The sequence below is a fragment of the Salvelinus alpinus genome, chromosome 2, assembly GCF_045679555.1.
Source record: "Salvelinus alpinus chromosome 2, SLU_Salpinus.1, whole genome shotgun sequence".
Classification (NCBI taxonomy): domain Eukaryota; kingdom Metazoa; phylum Chordata; class Actinopteri; order Salmoniformes; family Salmonidae; genus Salvelinus; species Salvelinus alpinus.
In genome coordinates, this window is record NC_092087.1 from 125,914,380 (window position 1) to 125,941,032 (window position 26,653).

General features: G+C 44.1%; 2 protein-coding genes across 18 annotated transcripts in view; both read right to left on the bottom strand.

Annotated features, from left to right (window-relative positions):
• Window positions 1-8,602: 8,602 nt before the first annotated feature.
• pecam1b (platelet and endothelial cell adhesion molecule 1b) lies at window positions 8,603-21,919 on the bottom strand. 11 transcript variants are annotated; one of them, XM_071390613.1, is made up of 17 exons: window positions 21,684-21,919; window positions 21,536-21,559; window positions 19,920-20,204; window positions 19,558-19,715; window positions 19,282-19,405; window positions 18,760-19,032; window positions 18,104-18,385; window positions 17,116-17,397; window positions 16,695-16,970; window positions 15,335-15,436; window positions 15,202-15,232; window positions 14,679-14,761; window positions 11,877-11,927; window positions 11,653-11,745; window positions 10,722-10,778; window positions 9,886-9,911; window positions 8,603-8,925 (listed from the first exon to the last, which is right to left on the bottom strand). In XM_071390613.1, the coding sequence occupies exons 1-17, from the start codon at window positions 21,757-21,759 to the stop codon at window positions 8,815-8,817; spliced, it is 2,334 nt and encodes a 777-aa protein (XP_071246714.1). In that variant the 5' UTR covers window positions 21,760-21,919; the 3' UTR covers window positions 8,603-8,814. The 11 variants fall into 11 exon arrangements, 8 of the variants coding, with proteins under 8 accessions (XP_071246714.1, XP_071246706.1, XP_071246707.1 ...); XM_071390605.1 differs by having other exon boundaries at window positions 8,603-8,922; window positions 21,684-21,896; XR_011673640.1 differs by lacking the exon at window positions 14,679-14,761 and having other exon boundaries at window positions 8,603-8,922; window positions 21,684-21,896.
• Window positions 21,920-23,741: 1,822 nt separating this feature from the next.
• Window positions 23,742-26,653, bottom strand: part of LOC139568663 (regulatory-associated protein of mTOR) — a 177,152-nt gene continuing 174,240 nt past the window's right edge. For all 7 annotated transcript variants that reach the window (XM_071390654.1, XM_071390650.1, XM_071390649.1 and 4 more), the window contains one exon: window positions 23,742-26,416. In XM_071390654.1, coding sequence (XP_071246755.1) covers window positions 26,348-26,416 — 69 coding nt within the window. In that variant the 3' untranslated portion in view covers window positions 23,742-26,347. The remainder of the gene's footprint in view (window positions 26,417-26,653) is intronic.

Genomic DNA, 26,653 nt, shown 5'->3' on the forward strand with positions numbered 1-26,653 from the left:
TAGGCTACTGGCAGGACGTGCTACCTGTCCCAGACCTGCTGTTTTCAACTCTCTAGAGACAGCAGGAGCGGTAGAGATACTCTTAATGATCGGCTATGAAAAGCCAACTGACATTTACGTCTGAGGTGCTGACTTGCTGCACCCTCGACAACTACTGTAATTATTATTATTTGACCATGCTGAACATTTGAACATCTTGTTCTGTTATAACCACCCGGCACAGCCAGAAGAGGACTGGCCACCCCTCATAGCCTGGTTCCTCTACAGGTTTCTTCCTAGGTTTTGGCCTTTCTAGGGAGTTTTTCCTAGCCACCGTGCTTCTACACCTGCATTGCTTGCTGTTTGGGGTTTTAGGCTGGGTTTCTGTACAGCACTTTGAGATATCAGTTGATGTAAGAAGGGCTATATAAATACATTTGATTTGATTTGGCCCTTTAAGAGCCATTTTGTACTCTATCTTGTGATTCTCACCAAATACGTTGTCATCTTCTCACACTTTTGAAACCCCACCATCGAATAAAGAGCATATCAAGCTCTCAGCCTAAAGATCACATATTTCAAACAAATAATCTGAACTAAAAACTCCCACACATATTTTGACATTTCTGCGCATCCTTAACAATCGCTACTCAATATCCAAAAACAGCACACGTTGTTTCGGCGAACCTGGGTTATGGCAGGGGAAACGGTGTTGCAGTAGTCTAGTGTGTGGTGCGCGAATAATGACAAGCGAACCTGGCTAGCTTTGTGTTGACATTGCCCTAAAAAAGGGAACCAGAATGGTTCGCTTCAGGGGCTCTGAGTTCTGTTGGTGTGTTTACGCTGTACACAAAAATTGGCTGAAAGAGACCAAGTGTAAAAACACCCTTAGACCATTCCTCCATTCATCATTTTTCCATATCCTTGATATCCTTCATCTGTGCTTAAATTCAAACCACAGGTTTTCAATGAGGTTCAAGTCCGGTGAGGTTCAAGTTACCTACTGTAAAATATGGTTGTGGATCTTTGATGTTATTGGGCTATTTTGCTTCCACTGGTCCTGGGACCCTTGTTAAAGGGGAACTGCACATGCTGATTCAAGAAATCCTGGTGGCCATGACCAGTGGTGTAGTGCATTTCCTTTTAGGTGAATGAGAGAAATAATTCCTCAAAGTTTGTATCAACAGATGTGGCCTAATGAATATCATTGTAGAATAGGCATAAAATGCATCCTCCAATTGCAATGTCTGCCTATGCCCACACACAGGCGTATTATCTCAATAAAATGTTCTGTTTTTAATACCCTCAAACACCAAGTTAGGCATACCTAATTTAAAAATAGGCCATCATCACTGTCAATCGTGAAGGATAATTCTTCCCGTTTTACCGGTGAAATGTCCAAACTGCATGCCAATCATTTGATCTCAATCAGTTTCATGGGAATGTGCATTTGATTTACTGTTTTAGCAGCAAATTTAAGCAGATAGTGTTGAACTATAAGTGTTTCTTGTAGGCCTATTGTGTTTCAATCAAAGCATTTATCCGCTGTTGAGTTTTGGTCACGAGGAAAAACATGACAATTCAGCTTCAGATAAGAAATAACTGTGTTGTTGTTTTTGGTGTAACATATTTTAGGCCTACCATGTAACAGTATATGCTATTATATTCAGTTCTGTTATGTCAAATACTTATTAGTCATTGTGTGATCTTGCAAGACATTGATTCAGCTTTTATCTAACTTCACTAAATGAGCACCATTGTGAGAAGTGATAATCTTCTATTTCTAATAATAATAAGTGATGAGTAGACAGACAGATCTTGAGGGTTATTTTAAGCGATTTGAGCACCCTTCAAATTGCAGTGCTGAAAGGACAGCACCCTAACCATGTGGTCACATATTGTTCTGGGTTCCACTGGCAAGAGGGGGTCCATGCATAGCTGCGGGAAGTAGTGGTGCTGCAGTACACCCTGAAAAAAATCTATATGATATTTTTTTTTTCTCACAAAAGTTGTGCACTGGGCCTTCAATATTCCTGTATTAGCGAACTGATATAGCCATCTGCAGTGATGACGCAGCACCCCCAAACTACTTCCCGCGGCTTAGGGTCCGTGGAGTTTTATGAACATCAAGGAAGACACACAGTGATTTTATTTTACATTTTTGTTGTACTTTTACACCTTTTTCTCCCCAATTTTGTGATATCCAATTGGTAGTTACAGTCTTGTCCCATCACTGCAACTCCCCTATGGACTCGGGAGAGAGCCATGCAAGAGCCAATGCGTCCTCCGAAACACAACCCTGCCAAGCCGCATTGCTTCTTGACACACCAGCCGCAACAATGTGTCGGAGGAAACACCATCCAGCTGGCGACTGAGGTCAGCTTGCAGGCACCCGGCCCACCCCAAGGAGTCGCTAGAGCGCGATTGGAAAAGGAAATCCTGGCCGGCCAAACCCTCCCCTAACCTGGACGATTATGGGCCAATTGTGAGCCGCCTCATAGGTCTCCCGGTCACGGCCGGCTGTGACACAGCCAGGCACACTCGGGAGGCCCACACGCGGTGGATTTGGATCCTAGATCTTGTTGGTGTGATAAGGTTCATGCGGTGTATCAGTTTGTTTCTGTAGCACTCTTGACAGTAGGGTTAAAGTGCATCGTACAAGTGCCCTAAGTCCATAAACTGTTTTGAGGACAGCCATTCTAGCAACCCCTGGTATATTTTTATGTCTGTGGCTGTTCTTATTACGTTGGATTTGGCCTGCTCAAAGTCGTCAAGCTTCCGACCGAAGGACCTCTGCACACATGCCTACAGTTATTCATCATTCGCGCCACCACCAGAGAGAAGACAAGGAAGAAACCATCATGTATTTAGTTTGTCATTCTACCATTTTCATGGTATATTTGTGGTATTAAATATCATTTATTTAGAATTGTTTAGAATAACATTTTCCAGCAACATCCCTGGCCATGACAGATGCCAAACATGAGTTGGCTTGGGGGTGTGGTTTGATGTGGCTGTGTCTTTGGTACCACCAAGACTCACCCATCTGTCAGAACCTTGCCCGCAGCGGTTCTTCCCCCACTCAGTCACAACAAACAAACCTCCTGCAGGTTGAATTCAATAACTAACTACAGGCAGATGTATGATGAGATGCCGGAAGGAGCTTTGAATAGGTCAGTAGCTTACAGAGTAATATGAGAAGAATGCAATTGCGGAATTTATGTAGATACTCTAAACAAAGTGTTTTGATAACTTTCAAAGATAGTAAAATAAACAACCTTTTACATCAGGGGTGTCAAACTCATTCCACAGAGGGCCGAGTGTCTGCGGGTTTTAGTTTTTTCCTTTCAATTAAGACTTAGACAACCAGTTGAGAGGAGTTCCTTACTAATTAGCAACCTTAATTCATCAATAAAGTACAAGGGTGGAGCGAAAACCCGCAGACACTCGGCCCTCCATGGAATGAGTTTGACACCTGCTTTACATAATACCATAATACCAGTGTTCTGCTAATAGAACAATGTGTACCTTTCATTGTCATTCCCAGCCAATACAGATAATGTGCCTATAGGCATTTTGTCTGGTGGTAATGGGGCTACTTTGGCAAACATAGAGGTCATACCTTCCTGTGTGGTGTGTCCCCTATACATCAGTAATTCCCTGATCCTGATGCAGAATAACAGGGTTTCTTCCTCCCCATTCCATTCTATAATAAAAAAGACAATACATTAAAGTTTTGTCTAGTAAAATGTGTATGCCGAGTGCCAGGTCTCTCTCCATTCGGAGACATCAGTATCAAGCCCGTCTGTCAGTCTGGACCTCGTCACATCATCTTGCAAGTCTCCATGTGCTGGCTCCATACATGTTTCTGTGAACACATACAGTCAATGTTCTATTACCAATGGCAGTTAGGGATAGGTGATATCTGACACACAAACATATACTATGTTGAAGTTTGAACAGGTCATTCTAAACCTACCTAATTCCCCATTGATGACCATTGGTGAGCAGGCACGAGGTGAGGTCTTTGCCAGCGCCCCATTGGATGGGCATAGTAGCGTAGATCAGCTCCTGGCCCCTGAAACCTGGCCGCAAGTGGGTCTTCCAGCAAGACAATAACCCCAAGCACACATCACATATATGGTAAATTTACCAGAAATTCCATATTTTGCAATGGCAATCTCAGTCTCCTGTGGTTTGAATTGAAGAGGGCGGTCCAAACACGCTGACAAAGGATATCAAGGATCTAGAAAGATTCTGTATGGAGGAAAGGACTAAGATCCCTTCCAACGTGTTCTGCAATCTCAGAAATCATTTTATAAAAAGGCTCAGTGTAGAGTAGTGTATTTGTAGAAAATCAAAGGTGAGGAATTAAAAATAAATAAAAGTTGTCCCTTTGATAAGAGAGGTCAAGGAACACACCATACTTGTCATATAGTACATTTCACCTATCACAGGAAATATTGATACCAAAGTTTATTTTCTTCTTCTACTTATTTTCAATGACGGCCTAGGAACAGTGGGTTAACTGCCTTGTTCAGGGGCCAAACGACAGACGTTTTACCTTGTCAGCTCGGGGATTCGATCTAGCAACCTTTCGGTTACTGGCCCAACGCTCTAACCACTAGGCTACCTGCCGTCCTAAAATAAAAAGAAGTTAAATAAAACATTTCATTTCTAATAGCCTACTATGGACGAGGGACACACATCTCGGAACACACAACCTATATTACTACTGCTGTACACACCTTTTCAAGTTTCAAGTTTGAATGTCACATGCACAAGTACAGTGAAATGCCTTTTTTGCAAGCTCTAAACCCAACAATGCAGTAATCAATATAAATGTAGCACTAAAGATAACATAAGGTAGAACAAAAACACAAAATAGGAAATAAGAACAAGAAAGTAAGAAGCTATACAGTGTCAATTCTCTATTCATATACTGTCCATATTGTCTATACACACCATTATATATACACAGTATATTTATATTCTGGTCTCTGACATTGTTCGTTTCTTAATTTCCCCCAAAAGAATTTTTAGGGGGATTATTTGTATTGTTTTGTTTTTATTGCTAGGTATTACTGACTGTACTGTTGGAGCTAGAAACACAAGCATTTCGCTGCACCTGCTATACCATCTGCAAATCTGTGTAGACAACAAATAACCTTGGATTTGAAGTCTAAGAAATAGGTTTACAATGACGGTATCAAATATTGTGTAAAAGGTTCTGTGCTAGCTTACCGTAAATGTAAACAATATAAAACTAAATTATTTATTACCTGATTTTATATTTTATTGTATACCATCAAATTACAGGGATACTGAATGGAAACACCATGTATGAATTAGAACATTTTATATGATTATTTTAAATTCACGAAATTGACTTCTATTCATTCGCTAAACTGACAGTGTTGAGTTGAATTAATTACAACATTGCTGGCCATAATAACTACCTGGCATGAGTAAGTGTTGGGTGACGTGTTTAGGAAGTACAAAGTCTGCGACGGTCAGGTCACAGGAGCCAGGTCATCCCAAATCAGAGGCCATCAGCACACATCATAATGACTTCTTCCAATTCAGGGTTATCACTACGCTGACGCTGCACTGAGCAAGTTGAATAACCAGGCTATTTCCCAATAGACAAGGATTGTCTTGTGATCTTTAAGGCATGATTGTAACAGTGTGCTGGTGATTACTAACAAAACCTCTGCAGCCATTGGCTTTGTATTGTCCTTGAGTGCACTGAAAGCTAGTCACAGTATTGGTCAATACTGAAACACTGATGACATACATACTCTACAACCGAGTCAGTCAAACTGAGCATTTTCAGTATATATTTCATAAAGATGGCTTAGGGAAAATAAAGCGTACACAAAGTCCATTTTAACAGTTGAGCTGAATAAATGCAAATAGACCAGATAAGGACATGCAAACAATCTAACTGCCAGCATACCACTGACAAACTGGTATTCTTGCTCAGCCCTGTGGGCAAGGGCAGACAGGGCACTTCTTTCAGACAGGTTTCAGCCAATGTTTTAGTTCTTGTACTCATTGCTATTGCCCACAATTTTATTTTGAACCCAGATGACAATACTTCATTTTCACCGACTTTTCAAAGAAATAACGTGCATGGATCTAAGAGGTAATTCACACCTGTCTATTAGTTACAGCGCACGATAGGGCGATTAATTGCATTCCCTTGCTTCATTTCAGATGATAGAATTCTTAAACGTTTGGCACCATAATGCTGTTTACTTAGATGTGTTTTCCTTCCAAACAAAGACCGACACAACACAAATTCACAACTTTTCTGCTTATGTGCAAACACTAGTAGGTGACATCGCATTAACGGGCGCCAGCTCTTCTCACAGTCATCTAATCTGTCACGCGATTGGCTGACAAACTGATTTGACATCTGCTCTGCTCACACTTGGTTTGTCCACATCATCTCAACTACGGTCATTGGAGTTCATTCTTTTCCCGCCCTGTTCTCACAGTCAGTCCAATCTCCTTCCACTAATGCAAAAACACTGCAAGTACTAAAGTAGGCTACTCTGGAATGACAGATAGACAAAACAAATACACAGGTTTCTCTCCACGCCCATTCACCACACGCCAGTATTAGCAACACTCACAGTGCCTGCAGGGCAGAAACAATAGCATTTGGTGTGAAGGGTGGCAGGATGATCATCTATTGTTTCCTTTTATCTGTAAGTCAATATGCAAATGCTATGCAAATAGAAGGGTGTTTGAGCACTAACTGTTCCCCTGCCATTTCATTAGGCCAACGATGCTATATGTTTGAGCTATAAAACAATGATATTTGGCTACATAACAGTTAAATTATCATATTATAGGCTACTCTCATCTTGTCTGATCCAGCAAAACATTATTCTACTTCCCACTCTAGATGTGAAAAATGGTGCGCACAAATGAACCAAATGTATTCATCCAAAATCGCAGCGTCATGATTCCATTAACACAGGTCAACTATCGAAGCACTCAAGCGATGTTATGGCCATTCCGGTAATGTCCTTTAATTAGTCTTTAACAGGCTTCTGACCACGATGACAGAGAGAGAACTGGGGCCATTATGTAAATGGACCTTAGAACGAAGAGGGTTTCATTTGTGGTTGCCATGCCAATGCTGCCATTGCAGTTTCCCAATGGCCTTGAGGTTATCAAAGAGAGGAAATTACAATTTAGATAGATAATTGACGGAAGGTCCTGTTGTCAAGACTACGAGAGATGATTACGAGAGTGTCTCGGTGTTAGCTGACATGTTCGTAAACAACGCAGGAAAGACGTTATGCACCGTACTCGAGGAAGCAACACTCAGCGGAAGGAGCGCTACAAAGACGTCACAGTTGTTTGAACGTGTTTTTAAGGTGTGAAAATTGTGTTTATCTGTTTCTAAGACAGAGTTACTCTGCAAGTGCTCTGAGTTTAAGATGACATAGGCCTACATATATTATAGTTTCACAAAAAACACCAAACTATTTGCATTTTGTAACTTTTAGGTTTCTTTAAGCGTTTTTATTTGATAGGAATATGATTCTCGTCTCCAAAATAAAACAACAGAATCAGGGACTGTATTTAAAACGCGTCTCAGAGTAGGAGTGCTGGCTGACCTAGGATCAGTTTTACCTTTTTGAATAACATTATGGACACCCTAGATCAGCACTACTAAGTTGAGAATTGGAGATATGGGCCCTTATAGCTCTTATGATTAGAAACTATCTGACACATACGACTTTTAGTCACAAGATGGCGGAATCCACACACCAATAACTCTCCACAGCGAATGTCTGTGTGAAGTATAAAGGCAACAGAAACATTCTTGTACAAACGTCACTGTATTTTTAAGAGGATGCTGCGCTCTACTGGCCAAACTGAATATTACAATAATGATAAACCACTATACTAGATATTGGTTACAATTACGTTGTAATTTACAGGACGATTGTAACCATTGTCTATTAATATAACGTATTGCTTAACAAACGGTAATAACTCAATATACGATTCTCAAAGTTTAGAAAGATGGATCTTTAAAAAATGTTTTTAACATTACCTTGACTTCACTTGGACCATTTTGTGTGTGATCTTACAAAAACAGTAACTGCAGTAAGAAGGTCATTTAAAACTATGTGCAATATTGCATGCCTGAATCACTTCAAGCCTGACACTTTTCTCCCGCTAACTTTCGACACACTTGGACACAGCCTGGCAGGATGTGACATCACAGATGCCATATGCCATCAGGCTGAGCAGCTGGAGACAGGCAGGTCCTCTGTTTACATTCACTCTTTTTTTCCATAGTTATTTCCATAGTGTGATTCAGGGATGGCCCTACTGGAGAATGCCCTGGTTTGGGTGTGGACCCAGTCTAGTGACAGTAGGGAGGTTATCAGTCCACTCACACTGCCCTGCAACGGAAGTCTAAAAGGGGGATTTTTTTTGCCATCATGACAGAGCGGAACGGTCATGCTGTCCATTTAGGAGATCAAAAGGAACTGTGTTGGAGGGAGGGGGCCAGGCTAACTGAACTCTGGAGCACCCTCTATGGTCATGAGACATGATGAAAAGGTAAACAAAGATAAGAGTCTAGAAGGTATGACAGAACTATACAGTAAATCCTAATTAGGACTTGTGATTTTATTTGGCTATAAAATTATGCAAAATACCTACAGCTTACATGAGTCAACAATTTTCCTTATTGGGAAAATGTACAGACTACAAGAACAATATTGAAATAAGGACTGTGGTTACACTCGGGGGCAAAGGTGGGGATAATTTAGTTTGTGGTGATAGGATCAGAGGTAACCTTTACTCCACAGGCACTGGGAGGTCATGGTGGTCCTGGTGATTGACCTCCAGCAGGGCCTGGTTGACCTCCGGTTGGTCACCGTTGAGATCGGCGTACTCCACTGAACCCTGCTGAGACAACAGAGATCCCACTGAATATTGACACACTGCACAACAGTGTCAATTATGTTAAACACTGTCACAATGAAAGTCAACACACGTAACTAACCTCAACACCATCACACACAGAAAAGTCCACACCATAACGCAACCCAAATCAAAACGGTTACAGCGCAACTCTACACCCTCACATTGGAACACAATCTGATTCTCTCAAGACAGGCGAAAAATCCATCAACTGTTGAAAGTGGTCCTCACAGAACACTACACTGTATTTCACCAAGGCTTCACAGAATACGAAACGATATTTCTCCAGGGGTAGCGGCACACATTCAAAAACACGCAATGAAATTCCTTTATCACTAAAAACCACCTCACCACAATCTTGTCTGCTCCTCTTTTACCATCAAGGAGTGAATTAAGTGTCTTAAGTGTAGACCATCATGTCATATCCTGACTCATTATGTCAAATTCCCCTTCAAAACAGATAACCCGGCCTTAGTCCCTCAGCTCCAAGTAAGGGCAAACAGTGTGGATTGTAATGGGCTGTCTGTAAATCACTGATGTGTCTTGGTGAGTAGCCAGAGGAGGACAGTGTGGTGGTTGAGGTTGAGCTGTGCATGGAGGTATAATTTGACTGGGCCTTTGGCTGCTGATCTCACTGGGCGATAGGGAAGGAAGCCCCAGCCCAAAATCCCTTTGTTCTTGCCTGGAAACTCTGACTGCAGCTTCTCTCTCCTGCACAGTGAAATTACTACTACCCAAGAGCCTCAGCCCACAGAGTGACTGGGGCTGGTTGGGAGAGGGAAGGAGGAGAAGGTGCGACCTGTGGCCTTGATTCTGTCACTCCTCACCCTTTCTGTGGGCTGGAGGAAAGGTCAGTTGTGGTTACGGAGTATGTTTGCCGTGTGCGTTTGTTTTCACAGTCACAGACAGTAAAATGTAAGACACTGAGACTCAAGCTGTACTTACATAGTCATAATGGTCACCAGGTGCACCTGGGAACACAAGACACAGGATCAGGGAAGAAGGACAACCTCTAGTCCATTACAGAGATGACATAGTGTATAACCTGTGTCTCTGTGTGTGTACTCCTTCATTTGATAAAGGAATGAGGGACTACTACTCCCCAGTGTGTTATAGGGCCTCTCATTCCTTTATGTGTACCATTTCTTAGCCCAGCATCAGTATTCTCAAGTTCAGGATGTGCATATCACCCTCCCTTTCCCTCGTTCATTAGACCACATTCTGAGGGCATTGAATAATAATCATTCTCTGAATGTATTCATCATGATGACTCATTTGACAGTTATGACGCCCAGGCCTAGTTGCTGACTCATTGGTTCCCTTGAAGCAGAGCCCATTGTTTTATCACAGCAGGGGTATAACTAAGCCAAAAAAGCAACAAGCACGGTCCCTGCCCTCTTCCTAAACACCCACCCTTATCGCAAACACCCACCAATTCACCTGAGATGAGAAAGTTACAAACAAATGTATGTTACGTGTTTTATGTTCAATTTGTGTTGACAAAGGTACATTTCCACATGGGCTGCTTCACTGACAAATTCAACTTGGATTGCGTTCTAAAAACAGGAACTTCCTGCTAGCAGCAAGAGGAAATGGTCACCTTCATACAGACCTGGCTGTTCCAGCAGTTCTGGATACAGTAATGAACACCTCACCTTCCACCTCCTTTTACTCACTGCTGGTGGATGAGGTGAGTTACCCCCATGAAATGTCAAGTGTTTTGAGACCTAGTTCAAAGCACTTTATAAATGTAATCCACATTTACAGTGTGATGCACTCACCTGTTGGGGAGTTCTGGACTTCACTGTACACCGTTTCTGTGCCTTTTCTCAGGGGAACTGCAAAAGATAGAAACAAAATAATGTAACAATGTTTCACAATTGTACTACTTAAACATTGCTCATGGGCACACACACATTAGATAATCATCATCACATATCACTGCATTACAACCGTTACACATTTACTTGCTCTCGTCTCTTAGCAGATGCTCCATCTCCTGGCAAATCATTGTACTGGATACTTAAGGACATGGGCGCAACTTTCACTGGGGATGGGGGACGGGGGCATGTCACCCCCACATACTAAAATTGCATTATTTCCCCATCGGTTTTATCATTGGTATGTGATACAAAAATGAGGCAACGGTGTGCTTTAGGGCCATGCGGACGCCTCCGAGCAGGCTGTTTGGACTGTTTATCCAACTGGATAATAATAAAATAAATAGTATGTCCCCCCCACTTCTAAAACCAAAGTCGCGCCCCTGCTTAAGGATAAGCCCAACCAACTGCCATAGCAAACCCATGGGGGCCAACAGAGTATTCTAATCAAGGGGGGTTGGTACCATAGAGAGTAACCCGGCAATTAGTTCAGCCCTTCCTGTTTATTCACCAGAAGATGTTTCTGGAAGCCTGGTCACCATGGTTATCACACAGGTTACTATGGAGACGACTTAATTGTGGCCAATTAGACCCCCCCAGGAAGTGGCGCCGAGTCTTATAAGCTGAAATAATGACGGCAAAGCAAACCCTCGTGATGATTCGATATAAGTAAAGAGACAGAATGAGAGCGGGAAGAGGTAGAGAGAGAGCTATGAGAGGGAGAGGGATAGCTGTTGTAGAAAAGGGGAGCAAGATAAAGGGAATAAGGGGGAGAGGTAGCCCGAGTGAAAAACAGGTGTGTGTGAGTGTTTGAGAGAGTGTGTGTGGTCACCTCTGGCAGGGTCCACAGGTTGACGATGTACCACTTCAGTGTACTCCACATCAGGCTCATTATTAGATGCTACACTGCTCTCCCCGTCACTGCCTGCACCAGGACAAGATACACATAAATTCCATCACACAAAACAGCCCAAGACAAGAGGCAGACTTTAGACAACACATGCTTGAACTCTATATGCAACTTAGGTTATAACCCAGGTACTCTGTTGGTCTCACCTGGGTCTACCGGCCTCTCGCTCCAGACACTTACAGCAGCATCCACTCCAACTACAAGACACAAACACATAGATGCACACAGACATAAAGCAATGCTCCCTGACACAAGCTAGGAGATCTAATGATCCAAGATTCCCAGTGAAGTTACTGCCCAGCCAAGTCAAATGACTGTTAGGTGTAGCAGGAAATTGAGACTTAGGGTGCTATTAAATTAAAACCGCCAACCGGAAAGTTCTGAGGCGAGGTAAAACATTTAGTAGACAGTTATGTCTATTGTTTCACAAGTTGAATATTATTCTAACGCTTGAATGAATTAGAATTCCCCCATAAATGTTTTCTAGAATTGATTGGAGCCTTTAACAGGCTGCTGAGCGATTAGAACACCGCAAGAGAACATTCTGTGACAAACGAGGAGTGGATATCAGGCCTCCATTTTGATTTCCACAGAGCTGTTCCGGTACCTTACGCACACTGGCTACTGTTTGGTAAACAACAGGAACACAATAGCTCCCTGCAAAAACAACATCCCATTACAACTTCCCATTCGTTAATGCAATCTCAGATTCTATTGAACCTCAGAGTGGGCCTAAGCGATTCATTTCCTCCACCTGCTGCCTGCATTCAAACTCGACTGGTCTGAAACAAACAGTCTGCCCCCAAGTCCACTATTTAACAAACGCCGTTTTATAAATGGTTGGTGCCAACATAGGAAATTCCACACAAACGCTATTGTTTCAGTATTCCTTCAAGGCAGCCTTAGCTAGTAAACTCCTTTAAGGGTCTTAAAGTACTTTAGCCAACATATTAAGATGGTTGATAAAGCACCAAATATGGCCTACATATACTGGCTAAGTGCACAAAACATTAAGAACAGCTTCCTAATATTGAGTTGCATTCCCCCATTTTGCCCTCAGAACAGCCTCAATTCATCCGGGGCTTGGACTCTACAAGGTGTCGAAAGCGTTCCACAGGGATGCTGGCCCATGTTGACTCCAATACTTCCCACAGTTCTGTCAAGTTGGTTGGATGTCCTTCGGAAGGTGGAACATTCTTGATACACACAGGAAACTGTTGAGCGTGATAAACCCAGCAGCGCTGCAGTCCTTGACTCAAACCGGTGCACTTGGCACCTGCTACCATACCCTGTTCAAAGGCGCTTCAATATTTTGTCTTGCCCAGTCACCCTCTGAATGGCACGCATGCACAACCCATGTCTCCGTTGTCTCAAGGCTTAGGCTTCCTTCTTTAACCTGTCCCCTCCCCTTCATCTACACTGATTTGAAGTGGATCATAGCTTTCATCATGATTCACCTGGCCAGTCTATGTCATGGAAAGAGCAGGTGGTAATATTTGGTACACTCAGTGTAGCTACACATTATAGACATTCATTGGTAGCTCATGGTATCTCTGAAAACAAAATGCACAGTATTGACACATTGCTAAAAAAAAAAATGTTTTATTCTAGAAGTGCTTCTTCAAAATCAATCAATTAACCAAACCAAAAATATATACACACATTTCTATTGATGATTGTCTAGTGTACTGTATATACAGCGTCAGGTCTATGCATTTAGACATGCACACATTGTTTTTGGACAAACAGACTATTAGACAAATGGGCTAGTTCCATCATTCGATAGACATGCAGTCAGACAGGCAGGCAGACACAGTGAGGTGAGAACACAGGACAAAGACAGTATGTTGATAATGACAGGAAAGTACAGCTCTTCCAGACAGCAGCAGGAGAGGAGAGGGAGCAATAGGGCCAGTTCAGCTGTCTGTCACTGGGACTGATGTTGGCAACAAGCCCCTTGGTGTCAGCCATCTTGAGTCCACTACACCTGTACCCTCTGATATTACATCTACAACACATAACAAATAAGTCATATTTTCTCAAAAGGAAGACATTTTTGGCCATTCTTCCCTCTCTAAAATGTCAGTGGGGATTTTGTTTGTTTGAGCCATTGTTCCAATTGTTATCCTTGGTTTTCATCCCATATATCCCTTTATTCAACCAAGTGGTGCAAAATGTTCTTTTTCTTTTTTCAAACCAAAAAAGTCCCTCCCTCTGTGGGGTTTCTCTACACTGTTGCTGGGAGACTGTAGCTGCTCCTGTTGCTGATGCCAGCAGGAAGTGATGCCACACTATCTCGCGTCCCATTGGTCGCTCTCCCCTCCATGCCGTCAAAGGGTGGCGCTGCGTCTGTAATAAGATGATATGGCCACTCTCAACAAACACTCAACACCTGACACAATCACTACTGAACACAGCTGCCCTGTAGCCAGCTACATCCTGCAAACCCCTGCAGAATCTGCACATCTAATGAGGAATGTTTGCTGAAGTAAAACATCAATTGTTAAGACCTGCATCGATTTGTATAAGGAACTAAGCTACTTTTCCTGTCTAAACACACACACACACAGCAAGCTTCTCTGCCATGTCCTCTCTCATGAATTCTAAGTTGCACAGGATGTCTACAGCTGGACGGTAAGACGATGCATTTCTGTTCCTCTAACAGGAAAATATGAGGAGAGGAGATGCAGAGAGTTAAGAAGTCACCTAAGGTCCCCTCAGAGACCCTTACATGCACACAGTATGGGTGTCATGGTATAGACTGACGTTAGGATGACAACTTCTGACACCAACATGCTACAAGCAGCTAGCATGCTAACGGCTAGCATGAAATGGAACACACGAATGGGGGATGAGACAGACGTGGGCAGTTGAATGTCGGTTATGGTTCGAAGCATGACGATAGGTCAAGACGGAAACACACAGGAGAGAGTAGGAAAACGGGCTACCTTCGGGCGGGTTATAAACCTCCATAGTGCTGTGGGTAAGACTCACTGTTAGAGAGTCATCTGATTTAGGGCTCGAAGGCTTTCTGAGAAATGGTGAACATAAAGTCAACGTTGGCAGTGACACAACAAGAGATCATTTCATAATTCTAGGACCCTTAAAGCTTATTAAAGGGAGAGTTAATTCATTATGAAATCAAAGTTTGTTAAATGTTTTCAGCTCACACCTAAAATTAAATAGTGCTTCTCGTTCACATTTATTTGGGATTGAGGCATACGGCAGGATCTACATAACAGATACCACAGGACATGGATAAATCTTGTCAATAGACCACTTTCAAGATCTGAAAACATCTGACAAACTTTTCATTTTGGAGTGAACTATCCCTTTAAGGCCCATTGGCCGTGCTGTACGTGGCAGCATGGTGCTAAGCACTGACCAAAAACCATTGGCGCCAGCTAATGCTATCATCCTAGATAGCCACTATCACAGAAAACGACTTAGGAAATAGGCAAGCCAACTCACACTGACAGTTCAGCTGCGTTCTCTCTTTTACCTATACAATAAAGAGAAGGGGATGAGAGAGAGAAGAGGCTGTTCATACATAGTCAGACACCAGCAAAGGCCTGTGTTGCTGGGGGACTGTAGGTCTCTCTACCTCTCTTGGAATTGTAGCGCAGCACGCAGGCGAGGACTAGGACAGCCACCACTAGCAGACAGCAGGCCACGATCAAACCTTTCTTCCACATTGCCATCTTCACTGTAGAGAGAGAGAGGGAGAGAGAGGAAGGGAGCAAGAGTGGGAGGTAGGGAGAGAGATGCAGGGAGAGGGAAGAGAGATGAAGGGAGAGGGGGGAGGTAGGCAGGGTGTTTGTGAGAGGAAAAGGGTAAAGGTTAAAAGAAAGTTAGGGTGGGTGGAGATGAGGACAGAGTGGAGGGGACAGAGAAGGATGGTTGAAAGAGAGAGAGAAAGTCAATCTTAAAGTTCAGAGTCATCTGCTTCCTCCTCTTGGGGTCTGAACTTAAGTGTTCCCTTCATTTCCCCTCTCCTCCCCATCCTCTGCCTTGCCACTGTAGCTGCCGTAGTGCCACTATGGGGGGAAGCAGGCCGGGTCTAATTGCTCTGGCTAATGAGTGCTAGCCACGTCTTGCTGAGGAGTCACAACCCATGGGAGCCTAGTGCGTCGCCACTAGCATCCGGATTGACTGTGCTATCGCGTTAGCCGTCGGCGCTAACCACACCACAGGACATAGAGGGCAGAGTGGCTACGGTTAGCCAAGGTTAGCTTAGCGGCGGGGTATTTAGTGTGGCTCATGATCATCAACAGCCACAGCAAAGGAGCTCGTTGGGGTTCGTTAATAGTGAGGTCAGATAACCTTGCTGGCAGGCACTGGGGGTGGAGGGATCAGATCAGACGGAAGTAAACTTGTCAGCTGTCACTGAAGCAGCCCCTGAACAGTGTTGTGAGAAGAGCAAAACTGTCGCTGCTGGTCCAAAGAGGGTCTTTAGATTTTACACAAGTGGTACTGTGAACGCAAATTAATCTAGACTTCTGCATCCAGTAAGAGCAGTAAATACATGTGTGATGACTCTGTGGTGGAGTGTGTGGACTCTGTGGTGGAGTGTGTGGACTCTGTGGTGGAGTGTGTGGACTCTGTGGTGGAGTGTGTGGACTCTGTGGTGGAGTGTGTGGACTCTGTGGTGGAGTGTGTGGACTCTGTGGTGGAGTGTGTGGACTCTATGGTGGAGTGTGTGGACTCTATGGTGGAGTGTGTGGACTCTATGGTGGAGTGTGTGGACTCTATGGTGGAGTGTGTGGACTCTATGGTGGAGTGTGTGGACTCTATGGTGGAGTGTGTGGACTCTATGGTGGAGTGTGTGGACTCTATGGTGGAGTGTGGTGTTTGTCTGTCTCTCAACCTATTGTGATAAGTACAGCAGGGCCTTGCACATCACTGTAGATGTGTGTGTGTCTATCTTCTCAGAGAGTGTGTGTGTGTGTATGCATAACTCTCACCATCTACGGTGACTGGCTGACTCCGGACCATGTTAGCGTAGTTGATAGCCTCGCAGTAGTAGGTGCCACTGTGCTCATTCCCCACTCCTTTGATCTGGAGGGACTCGCTGGATTGGGTTGAGTTGGCGATGAAAAGCGGCTGGACGTTCCCACGTCGGTACCACTTAAAGGTGACGGGCGGGGAACCTTCCACCCCACAGATCAGGTACATCTCATTTCCCTCTGTGACCTCCAACAGATCTGGGACGACGCTGAGTCCTGGATTGAACAGAGGCACTGGGAGAGGGTGAATAGTGTTAGGTGGTGTAATGACACAAAGGTATTTCTGATGATTAAATAATAAAGGTCCAATAATGCTACAATCCAATGAAGCATGGACGTGCATTATGTTGTATACCATTCTACACTTCAACAGGCTCACCTATGACTGTGGTGTTGAGTTTGTTGCTGACCACCGTGTCAATTTTGGGGTTGTTCCGCGCCTCGCATTTATAGTCCTGCATGTCGCTGTAGTGCTGGACGGTGATGGGGAAGATGGCCTGATGGTGCGGCTGCTGCACGGTGGTCGAGTTAACCTCAGAATACTTCTTCCACAAGGTGTACTCGATGGGTAGGCTGCCTCGGTCTGAGTGACAGCGTACCTGGAAGGGCTTTCCCACAACCACTCTGCCAATGGCCGTTAACGTCGGTTTACTGACAAGAACTGGGGAATGAATAGAACAAGGAAAGTGACGGAAATTACAAAATGGACTGTTAATGTGGAGAGGTTACCTTCCAATGACATCACCAACATTGCTTAGCAGCTACACGTATGACTAAACTTCGACTCAAAGGTTGTAAAGGTTGAGTCAAGATTGAAAAATGGAAATTTCACCTAAAGAACAATTTCCCACATTATCATTTTTGATTGGAGTTCCCCTTTAATATCATATTGTTGTGACAGATACTGCATCCATACATATTATCAGTATATCCTTATGCATATCCTTATTTTACCAGGTAAGTTGACTGAGCACACATTCTCATTTACAGCAACGACCTGGGGAATAGTTACAGGGGAGAGGAGGGGGGATGAATGGTGATTAGGTGATTAGGTGTCCATGATGGTATGAGGGCCAGATTGGGATTTTAGCCAGGACACCGGGGTTAACACCCCAACTCTTACGACGTCAGGACACCCGTTTAACATTCCATCCAAAAGATCGCATCCTACACAGGGCAATGTCCCCAATCACTGCCCTGGGGCATTGGAATAGTATTTTTTTTAGACCAGAGGAAAGGGTGCCTCCTACTGGCCTTCCAAAACCACTTCCAGCAGCATCTGGTCTCCCATCCAGGGACCGACCAAAGACAAGTGAGATTGACTTCCTTTGGGTCACACATTAAAGCCTTATAGGCTGTAGTAGTACCTTTTGCATGGACAGGCAGCTTTGCACTGTACTTGGAGATCATCCTGGCATCTGCTTTACATGAATAAATCCCACTCGAGTTCCGTACCACCCCGGGGACAACATATATCCCATTGAAGCTGCCCGGCGTCAGTGTGTAATTGTCCTTGTAAATGGAGTACTTCACATCCGAAGCTCTGATTCTGTCAGAGGAGTAGTTGGTACTCCTGCAGGTTAACGTGAATTTCTCCCTTTCAAAGACCTCTGTCGGATACATGGTCAGAACTGGCTGGGAAAACAGTTCTGTTGGGTGGATTAAAAAAACATGGATTAATCAACACTCTTGGATGGCTGAGTACATGTAAGAACATTCACGAGGAATGTTGTGATGAACATTGATAAGGTAATAGATGTGAATAGGGTTGCCAGGTTTTTCAGAAATCCTGGTTGGAGGATTCTGGATTTCCTGTTTATTCGCTCCTGATTCCAGGAGTCTTCCAACCAGGATTTCTGAAAAACCTAGGAATTTAAGAAAAATTCACCAGAATTTTTTAACCCTAGCTGCGACTTGGTTATAAACTGATAGAACAGATAATAGCTTTTTTTTTAAATCAGCTTTTTTCAACAGCTAACACCACATTCTACATTTCAGATTCCTTGTAAACCCATTCACTCACCTGTAATCGTCACGTTTTCCGTCACTTGCTTGACTACATTTCCCATCTCCAAAGTGCACTGAAACTCCCCAGAGTGCTCGGCCAGGGCTCTTATGCTGTGGTTGGCTTTACTTTGACCAGTACTCAGCAGATTCTGTCCCTTGTTCAGGTAGACTTTGAGCCCGGAGCTGTTCTGGAGGTTACCACTGACACTGCAGGAGATGTCCAGAATGTCCCCTTCGATGATCATTGATCCGTGTGGTCGGACAGAGATTACAGGTGTGATGAACAGCTCTGGAGAACAAAACGAGGAAAATTGGTCTGGAAGCTGAAGGTTGAAACTAAGAGACTTTTCCCCAGGCAATTTCTATGAAGTTTTCGGACATTGAGATTGAGAACAACAGTAGGGTCCTTGACTAAAAAGGTATTTCAACTGAAAATCTCCACTGAATGTGCGCTTCAGTCGAAGACTAGGTCTAACCTGTGTCTTGGAAACCGACCCGAGATGTTCACCGTCGTGGTCTGTTTTTATGCTCCACTCACCTTTTACAGTGACCACCACATTGTTGCTGGCAGTGGACGGGACCGAGTCTGGCAGCAGTATGACCCTGTAGTCACAGTGTAGCCTGTGGTCGCCAGCGTTGTTGAATCGCAGCCTAGTCTCCACCTGGTTGGTCATAATAATACAACAACGTTAACTAGAAAAGGACATTTCCTAAAAGTAAACGTGTGTGCTTGCTACTTGAAGTATTGATGTTGGTGAAATAAGTTGTAAAAGGGGTAAAAAAAAAAAGCAAAGCACACTCAATATTAACGCACCTGGTTGGCGTTGCCCATCTCCTCATAGAGCTCTTTGGAATCCTTGTAGAAGTAGAAGACGATAGTGCCGGACTCCTCAGGGGCCTTACACCTAACGGTCACCTCCTCTCCCTCGCTGAACACACGCTTGTCGACGCTGAGGACTGGCGTCTGCAGGCCTGGAAGGACACGAGTACGAGTGAAAGCACGCAGGAAACACACACAGATAAAAATCACATGCCGTAGACAGAGTTACAAGAGACTACATTCATGCAGGATACAAAGTTGCTTTGTCACATGCGGCAGGTGTAAAACAGTAGAGTGAAATGCTTAACTTGCAAGTTTTTCAGTCCACAACAGAGAGGAGTTGACAGAGTACTAACCTGTCACAGTCAGTTTCTCAGACTTGCTGCTTAGCTCCTTGTCCTGTATGTTCACCTTGCATTTGTACTTCCCAGTGTTGGCCACTCTGGCCATGCGCAGAGAGTAGATTAGGTCCTCTGCGGTGGTGATGCTCTCCGTGTGCACCTCGGCGTTGTCCTTGTAGATGGTGTATTTACGGTTCAGGAACCCAGAGCTGCTGACCACGGCCTGGCAGCGTACCGTCACGTTGGTACCCTGGGAGACGTCGTTGCTGGGCTCGAGAGTCAGGGTGACACCTGTGAACACTGGAGAAAGAACTCAAGGTCAATGCTCTGACTGATCAAACGTTCTGTGTAACAAAAGTCCTAGAAAACAAGCCTGTGTGATCTTGTACCAAAGCACATTATTTAGTGAATTCACAACCTTGTAGTGGCATGAATCTGTTCACTAAGGCAAAAAAATATATCTCCATAGTAAGAGAACAGTGCAATAAATCACAGTGCTATATAGCTAGTCATCTTCCAGCTCCAAGATACTCAGGAGATGAAATCACCCACACCAATGAATTGGACATAAACACAGACCCTCAACAAAAACACCACAAGAAGTCTTTTGATTCAGCGCATGCTGATAGCAAACTGTTCTCCCACATTTGTCCTCCACAGAGTGATTCTCTAGATAAGGGGCCTCCCAGTGGGGTCTAGTGCAGACAGTCTGTCAGGTTGAGACCCACAGTCCGGGTGGCTCCTGTCCCGAGGGGGACGTCCCAGTAAACAGGCCCCCGCCAACCAGAGGAAGGAAAGGCATTTTGTTAAACAAACAGGCAAACAGACACCCTCTCAGGGGACCCATCGTTATTTGAGACACCGCCGTCCCCACCCAATGTCACTCAGCAGGGCCCGGCGCGACCGAGGGGAAAACCACTGATAGGAGGGCAGAGGGTAGTGGGCAGTTCCAACCAGGGCACGAGCCATAGCGGAACCCCATGGAAAGGCTGTGTGACCATTGACTAGTCTTGGTAAAGCCATTGAGTCAACGTCTCTGCTTAGAATAGATGTATTCTGCTATTCCAAGCCCAGAATTGCTAATCTCGGCATGGTCAGGATAAGGCGTCCATCTCTACCAATGGCTAGCTGAACTAATTTCTCTGCCCAGTGCTTGGCTTTTTCCCTTATCCTAACAGGAGGAGGCGTGTGACACTGCTAACAAGTGAGTTCCCAAAGCCTTCCACAACCTCGGACTCTAAAAGAGTGAAAACACTGATAAGACAAGATCCAGGCACCATTCTCATAGGACTCCCAGTTATGGTATTTCCAGTGTGTCAATAGAGTTGTACCTGTGTTAATACTACGATTAGGGTATATCGGTCACCTCTCAGTATAAGATATGTCTTAGTAAAACAGGTCCATAGCGTTAGAAAGAAGTATAGAAGCAAGAATGTCCAGTCCCAAAGCACACTATCTACAAATACACACATTTTCACTGATAGGAGAAACAAAACAACAGCTGAATAACATACCACTCCAAAAGAAAAACCTGAAACACACTCAAGAGTTCCCCTTTTTTGAAAACTGCATTCACTGCACTCTTGACTATCCTATTTTAAGAATCTCCTAAAGAACCCTTTAATACTTACATGCCTGCGATTCCGCCACTTGGCCTGGACGGAACAGGAGGGGGGAAAAAAACAAACAGTACATCAATGTAAAGAAAATCCATACTTCCTTATTTCCCCACCCAACCCAAAACCCTCCCAGAGGTAGATTATTATCAAGCTTCCTTACAGGTGGAGAGGAGTACGGAGGTTAGCAGTAGTAGTCGGGTGACCATCCTGACTGAGGGCTGCTGGAGCTCCCACATTGGTGGTGGCTGTCCTGGGCTGATGCGACTGGAGTGACTGGAGGCTGAGGATTGACTGGGGGGCAGAGGTGGGAGGGGAGGAGGGAGAGGACATGGGAGGTGCTCTACCTTGGCCACAGAGTGGGACGCCTGGCCGCTGGTTATCACAGCGAGCAGAGCCCTCGACTTGGCTTAATTTGCCAGGAAGTGACTGTTGTTTCCTCAGGATGTGAGCTGCTGGCGTTTTGCTGTTTTGGAATGTTCTCTTTCTGGGCCGTGTGCGTAGTCATAGACACTGTTCAGCATGCTTAGGGTGCAGTAAGCAGGAGCTAACCTTTGCCTGCCCCCCCCCCCCAGTGTCTGGGCCTCTGCAGGTACTATGGGGCAACATGGAGAGGGGCACCCTTGCTTCTGTGCTCAGGAGACCCTGTTTCTTGAGGGTTTACACTGTCGTAAATCACAGCATGCCCTTCAAAGCTGTCAAACTACTGTTAACTTAAGCTCCTAGTTACGATTTTGTTTGTTTTAACTACTACTGAGCTACCTACCGCCGGACATATACCTTATTGGATGAATTTACTAGAACAAAATAAAACAGTTTTACTATGATATACCACTCTTACCTCTGTACCAATATGAAATAAAAAATTATAAATATGAAAATGTATGCACTCTGGTTAAGAGCATCTGGTAAATTTCTTAAGGGCAGGGTAAATTACTTTCTAAATGTAATCTGTTAACTTTTGGATTACAATAACTCAGTAACGTAATCTGATTACTTTGGATTCATGTCCCCTTAAGAGGCATTAGAAGACAAAAAAGATACATCAAACGCATTTGGTGTCATCATAGTGGTCTCTGACTTGTGGTCAGACTCAAACTTGCACTTTTTTCAATGCTGACTTGAATGTCATTGAGAAAACAGAAAGGTGTCCATGTATTTTTTCGCTCAAGAACCAGCAACCTCTTTATACCCCCTTAAGCAGGGTTGGGGACTAACTGATTACACGTAATCACTTACATTTAATCTGATTACAAAACAAACTAACCTGTTACACTACCAGCAAAAATATTGTAATCAGATTACAGATACTTTAGAAAAACTAGATTTCTTCTTGGATTACTTTTAAATTCACTTAATTTTTTTGGCCTGAGATCCAATTGCACAAGACTGTGAGAGACTGGACTTATCTTAACTGGAGCCAGGGCAGGAGCTAAGGCACACTTATCTCTACTTCCAGACGAGTAGGATTCTATTGCATGTCTAAACTCCGATAAGGGACTGCTAGTTGGCAAGTATCATTGGTTGTTATCAATTAAACGGTCTCTCTTTATACCAAGGCTTTCTTGACCTTTAACCATAGACAAACCAATGTCACGGCAAACAGAGAAACAGTTAACAAAGTTAAGATCTCTATTCAATCTGTCTCGCTGAAGTGTTACAGATTGCACAATAGAATTGTAAAAGGTCATTTCCCATTGAGCCGAGGATATGCAGCATTTATGGTGAGTAGAAACACTGCCATATCATTTCAATCACGCTGTAACACTGAACTTCGGCGATACGGATTGAATACAGCCCCGGATCGGATTTTATCCAGAATATTCATGAAATACTAAAACAAAGAATAAATACAAGGATTCAGAATGAAAAACTAAAACAAAATGTAGCAAGCAGCACCTCAAATCTCAGGCTTAATTAAGTCTATGAAAAATGTTTGAATCATCTCTTTGCTATGAAATTCATATCAGGACTGATTTTCACATCACAGACACTCACTCCTCAGGGGATTTTTTTGAAGCGGTCTGGTGAGAAGGATAATATGCCTGATAGTGTTATATTTATTTAAATAAAACATTCCAGCTCAACCGATATGGTAATGACGACATGAATATTGTGACGCAATAGCAGACACATTTGTTTTACACAATACATGTAGAATGAGAGCATGAACATTAACACAAACATGAATATACAAACCAAATAATAAAAATCACCAGGATTTGTGTTGTGTATTTGGTTTATTTGACTGACTTCAACTCCTGTCTTATAAACCAGTCAGCAAAGCAGTCTACCGTCACAGAGAAACACCTGATCGCCTTCATTTCTCCTTTTACATCTTCAAAGTTTCATTTGTTTCCATATCTAAAATGTTAAAACTCAAAGCAGGGTAACTAGAGATGTGATTCTGAGCATGGCTGACAGACAGCGTTGTGGGGTTTTGCTGTAGGTGTCAGTGATAGCAGTGAAGGCTGCAGTACCTCCTCCGTACCCTAGAGGGGGAGCTACTGAGCGTAGTGGGGCTTGGTTATGACCGCGAGTGCAGCCGCTTATACTGAATGCATGGCATGTGTTACCGGTTACTGTGACCGGTTCAGTCCACAGGCAAAGCATTATTGTCCATTCCTTTCTAGGGTGATAGCCAAGCTGAGGACTTTAGAGGCAAAAAGGTGAGGGTAGCGTCCATGGGGGGAGTACTGTATGAGGAGAGACACCGTGTGGGTAAGAGAATCTGTGAAAGGGGGAGAAACAGTCCTCTCCCATCTCTCCATCTCACTGAGGGCCAAGGCAAACAAATACCAGCAAATTAAAAAATATAAAATTACAAAAGTGTGCAAAAAATAAAAAATGTTTCAAAGAAAAACAGGAAGGTAATACAGAGCAAACCAAAAAAGTGACCCCTAATGGAGGCACATTAATGGCGATACCACACTTGGAGCCAGTGTTGACCAGAGGGGTAACCCTTGTTTTAAAAAAAAGGCACCTCAGGACTCACAGAACTTATTTTGACCATCTTAGTTCGTCATATCAAGAGTAACGTCAGACCTCTGTGAGTCTACCATGCAGAGACGCCGCGGTATTATGTGGTATATCGTGGCTCATGAGGTACCTGAGCTAGTGTTGGAGGTTGACAGGAGAGCTGTGGCTTTTGACAACAAGGACACTGAACTGAAGAAGTGCTATGGAGCGTTACTGTGTATTTACCAGTGCACTGTATTACACAAAGTAAGGTCTGAAGTCACTCCTGTTTTTTGACCCAACTTCTCTATCCCAATCTTCTTGAAACTCCCTTTCTGCTAAAGAAACCAAACACGGCTGGCAAATAAAATCAAGGTTAAAAGAAAAAAACAAACAAAGATAAAAGAAAATTGCCACAGACTGTTCTCCAAAATGTGTAGCAGATAGCAGGGTGGAGGTTGGTAGTTGGCACACAGGGGAAAGGGCTGCCTAGGGCTGGTGTGTGTGATTCTGGGGACAGTCCATACACAGTTCATACAGTCCCCATAAGCCTGTGTGCGAGGATGCAGAAAAGTAGCAGCAGAACCCCACCCCTGGGGATGCAGTGGGCACTGTTTCTTCTTGTCCAGCCTCGGAGTGCTTCTGGCTGGGGTCTGTAGGAAAGACTGGGGATGGGCATGGGCCAAGCGGGCCTCAGCCAGAACTCTGGAACTGATACTTCAGGACCCCAGCAAACTGCTCCATGTCTCCCAGTGCTGGGGCTCCTCAGGCGGGTTATGGTTCAGCCGATGAGTGGGGGGGACGGGGGGTCTGGAGCAGCAGAAGCTTGGAGGCTGTAGAGAGCTCCAAGCTAATTCATTATTGCTTTGCAGGTAGGGCAGACAGGTAGCATCAGTCTTGGGATTAGAGCTGAGCAGTAGTCAACCATTGCGCTAAGGACATGGGGTCAGCCCTTGGGCATAGGATAATGGAGATGAATGGCAAAGGTTGGTGAGTTTAGCACAACGGGGTGAGAGTGCATGGATGCAAGGAGGTCTGGTTAGTATGTACATGTATAGCATGGGGCGGCAGGGTAGCCTAGTGGGTAGAGCGTTGGACTAGTAACCGAAAGGTTGCAAGTTCAAATCCCTGAGCTGACAAGGTACAAATCTGTCGTTCTGCCCCTGAACAGGCTGTTAACCCACTGTTCCTAGGCCGTCATTGAAAATAAGAATTTGTTCTTAACTGACTTGCCTAGTTAAATAAAGGTAAAATAAAAATTCTAGTGGGCATCGGTTTGTGTCCAAGGCTGTGGGCCAACTTTGGGCTCATCTGTGCTCTGTTCTACATTTCACTTTCTCACACACCAGATGTGCCCCGTAGTCCACCATCTTGTGAGAGAAAGTCTACTAGCTACAGTAGGGGGGAGGGGCTTCAATAAGGGTCGTGCGGGTGTCCGTGAGCCACGCCTTCAGGTCCAGAGTCGTGTGTGAGAGAGGGAATTGTCTATCTCTCGATAACCTCTTGACCCCGATGCATAGAGGTCATTCCGAGTTCATTCAGGTAGCGACACCGCCCGTCTCCCCCCAGACAAGGCTGGAACCTTTAAAATAGACCTAATATTCATCTCTGTATACACGCAATTAAATATACACGCTCCTCAGCACTGCCAAGTCTACAATCAATAGCTTCATAATAAAGAATATGAATGAAACGATCAAGAATAATAATATAAGTCAACATAATAAACATGAGTTTGTCAGCAGCCATCACTATAGAACATTCAGGGGTGGTAACAATTGCATATGTACATTAGAAGTCATTTACATCCTGGCTCCGAGGGGAGAGAGGTCAGTGGTCAAAGGTAAAGTTCGGGGGGGGGGGGGGGGGTTATCTGAGCCTCTTCTCCGCTGAGTAGATGGACATGTAGTAGTCGTTGCTGCCCACCGCCAGGTGAGGCTGTTAGGAAATAGGGAGAGAGAAAGAATACTCATAAAGAAAGGTGTAAAAACATTCCTTTTCCAAACCATTCCGTGTAATTAGGTGTGATGAAACTACATGTACAGTTTAGTAGGCTCTGCAGAGTATAGTTTAAGAGACATAGGGATAACTCCTTGTACCCACGCAATTCCAACTTATTCACTTTAATGCATTATTCACCCAAACTGTAGTTCCCATGTTACGTTATCCAGTTGG

What these genes read in the sequence shown, in the direction of transcription:
- pecam1b (XM_071390613.1), bottom strand. Translation starts at nt 21,759, where the DNA reads ATGTGGGAGCTCCAGCAGCCCTCAGTCAGGATGGTCACCCGACTACTA. An exon ending in GCGCTACAATTCCAAGAGAG is followed by an intron (nt 15,233 to 15,334) that starts GTAGAGAGACCT and finishes TTTATTGTATAG; the next exon opens with GTAAAAGAGAGAACGCAGCT. An exon ending in GGTTTATAACCCGCCCGAAG is followed by an intron (nt 11,928 to 14,678) that starts GTAGCCCGTTTT and finishes TGTGTCTTGTAG; the next exon opens with TTGGAGTGGATGCTGCTGTA.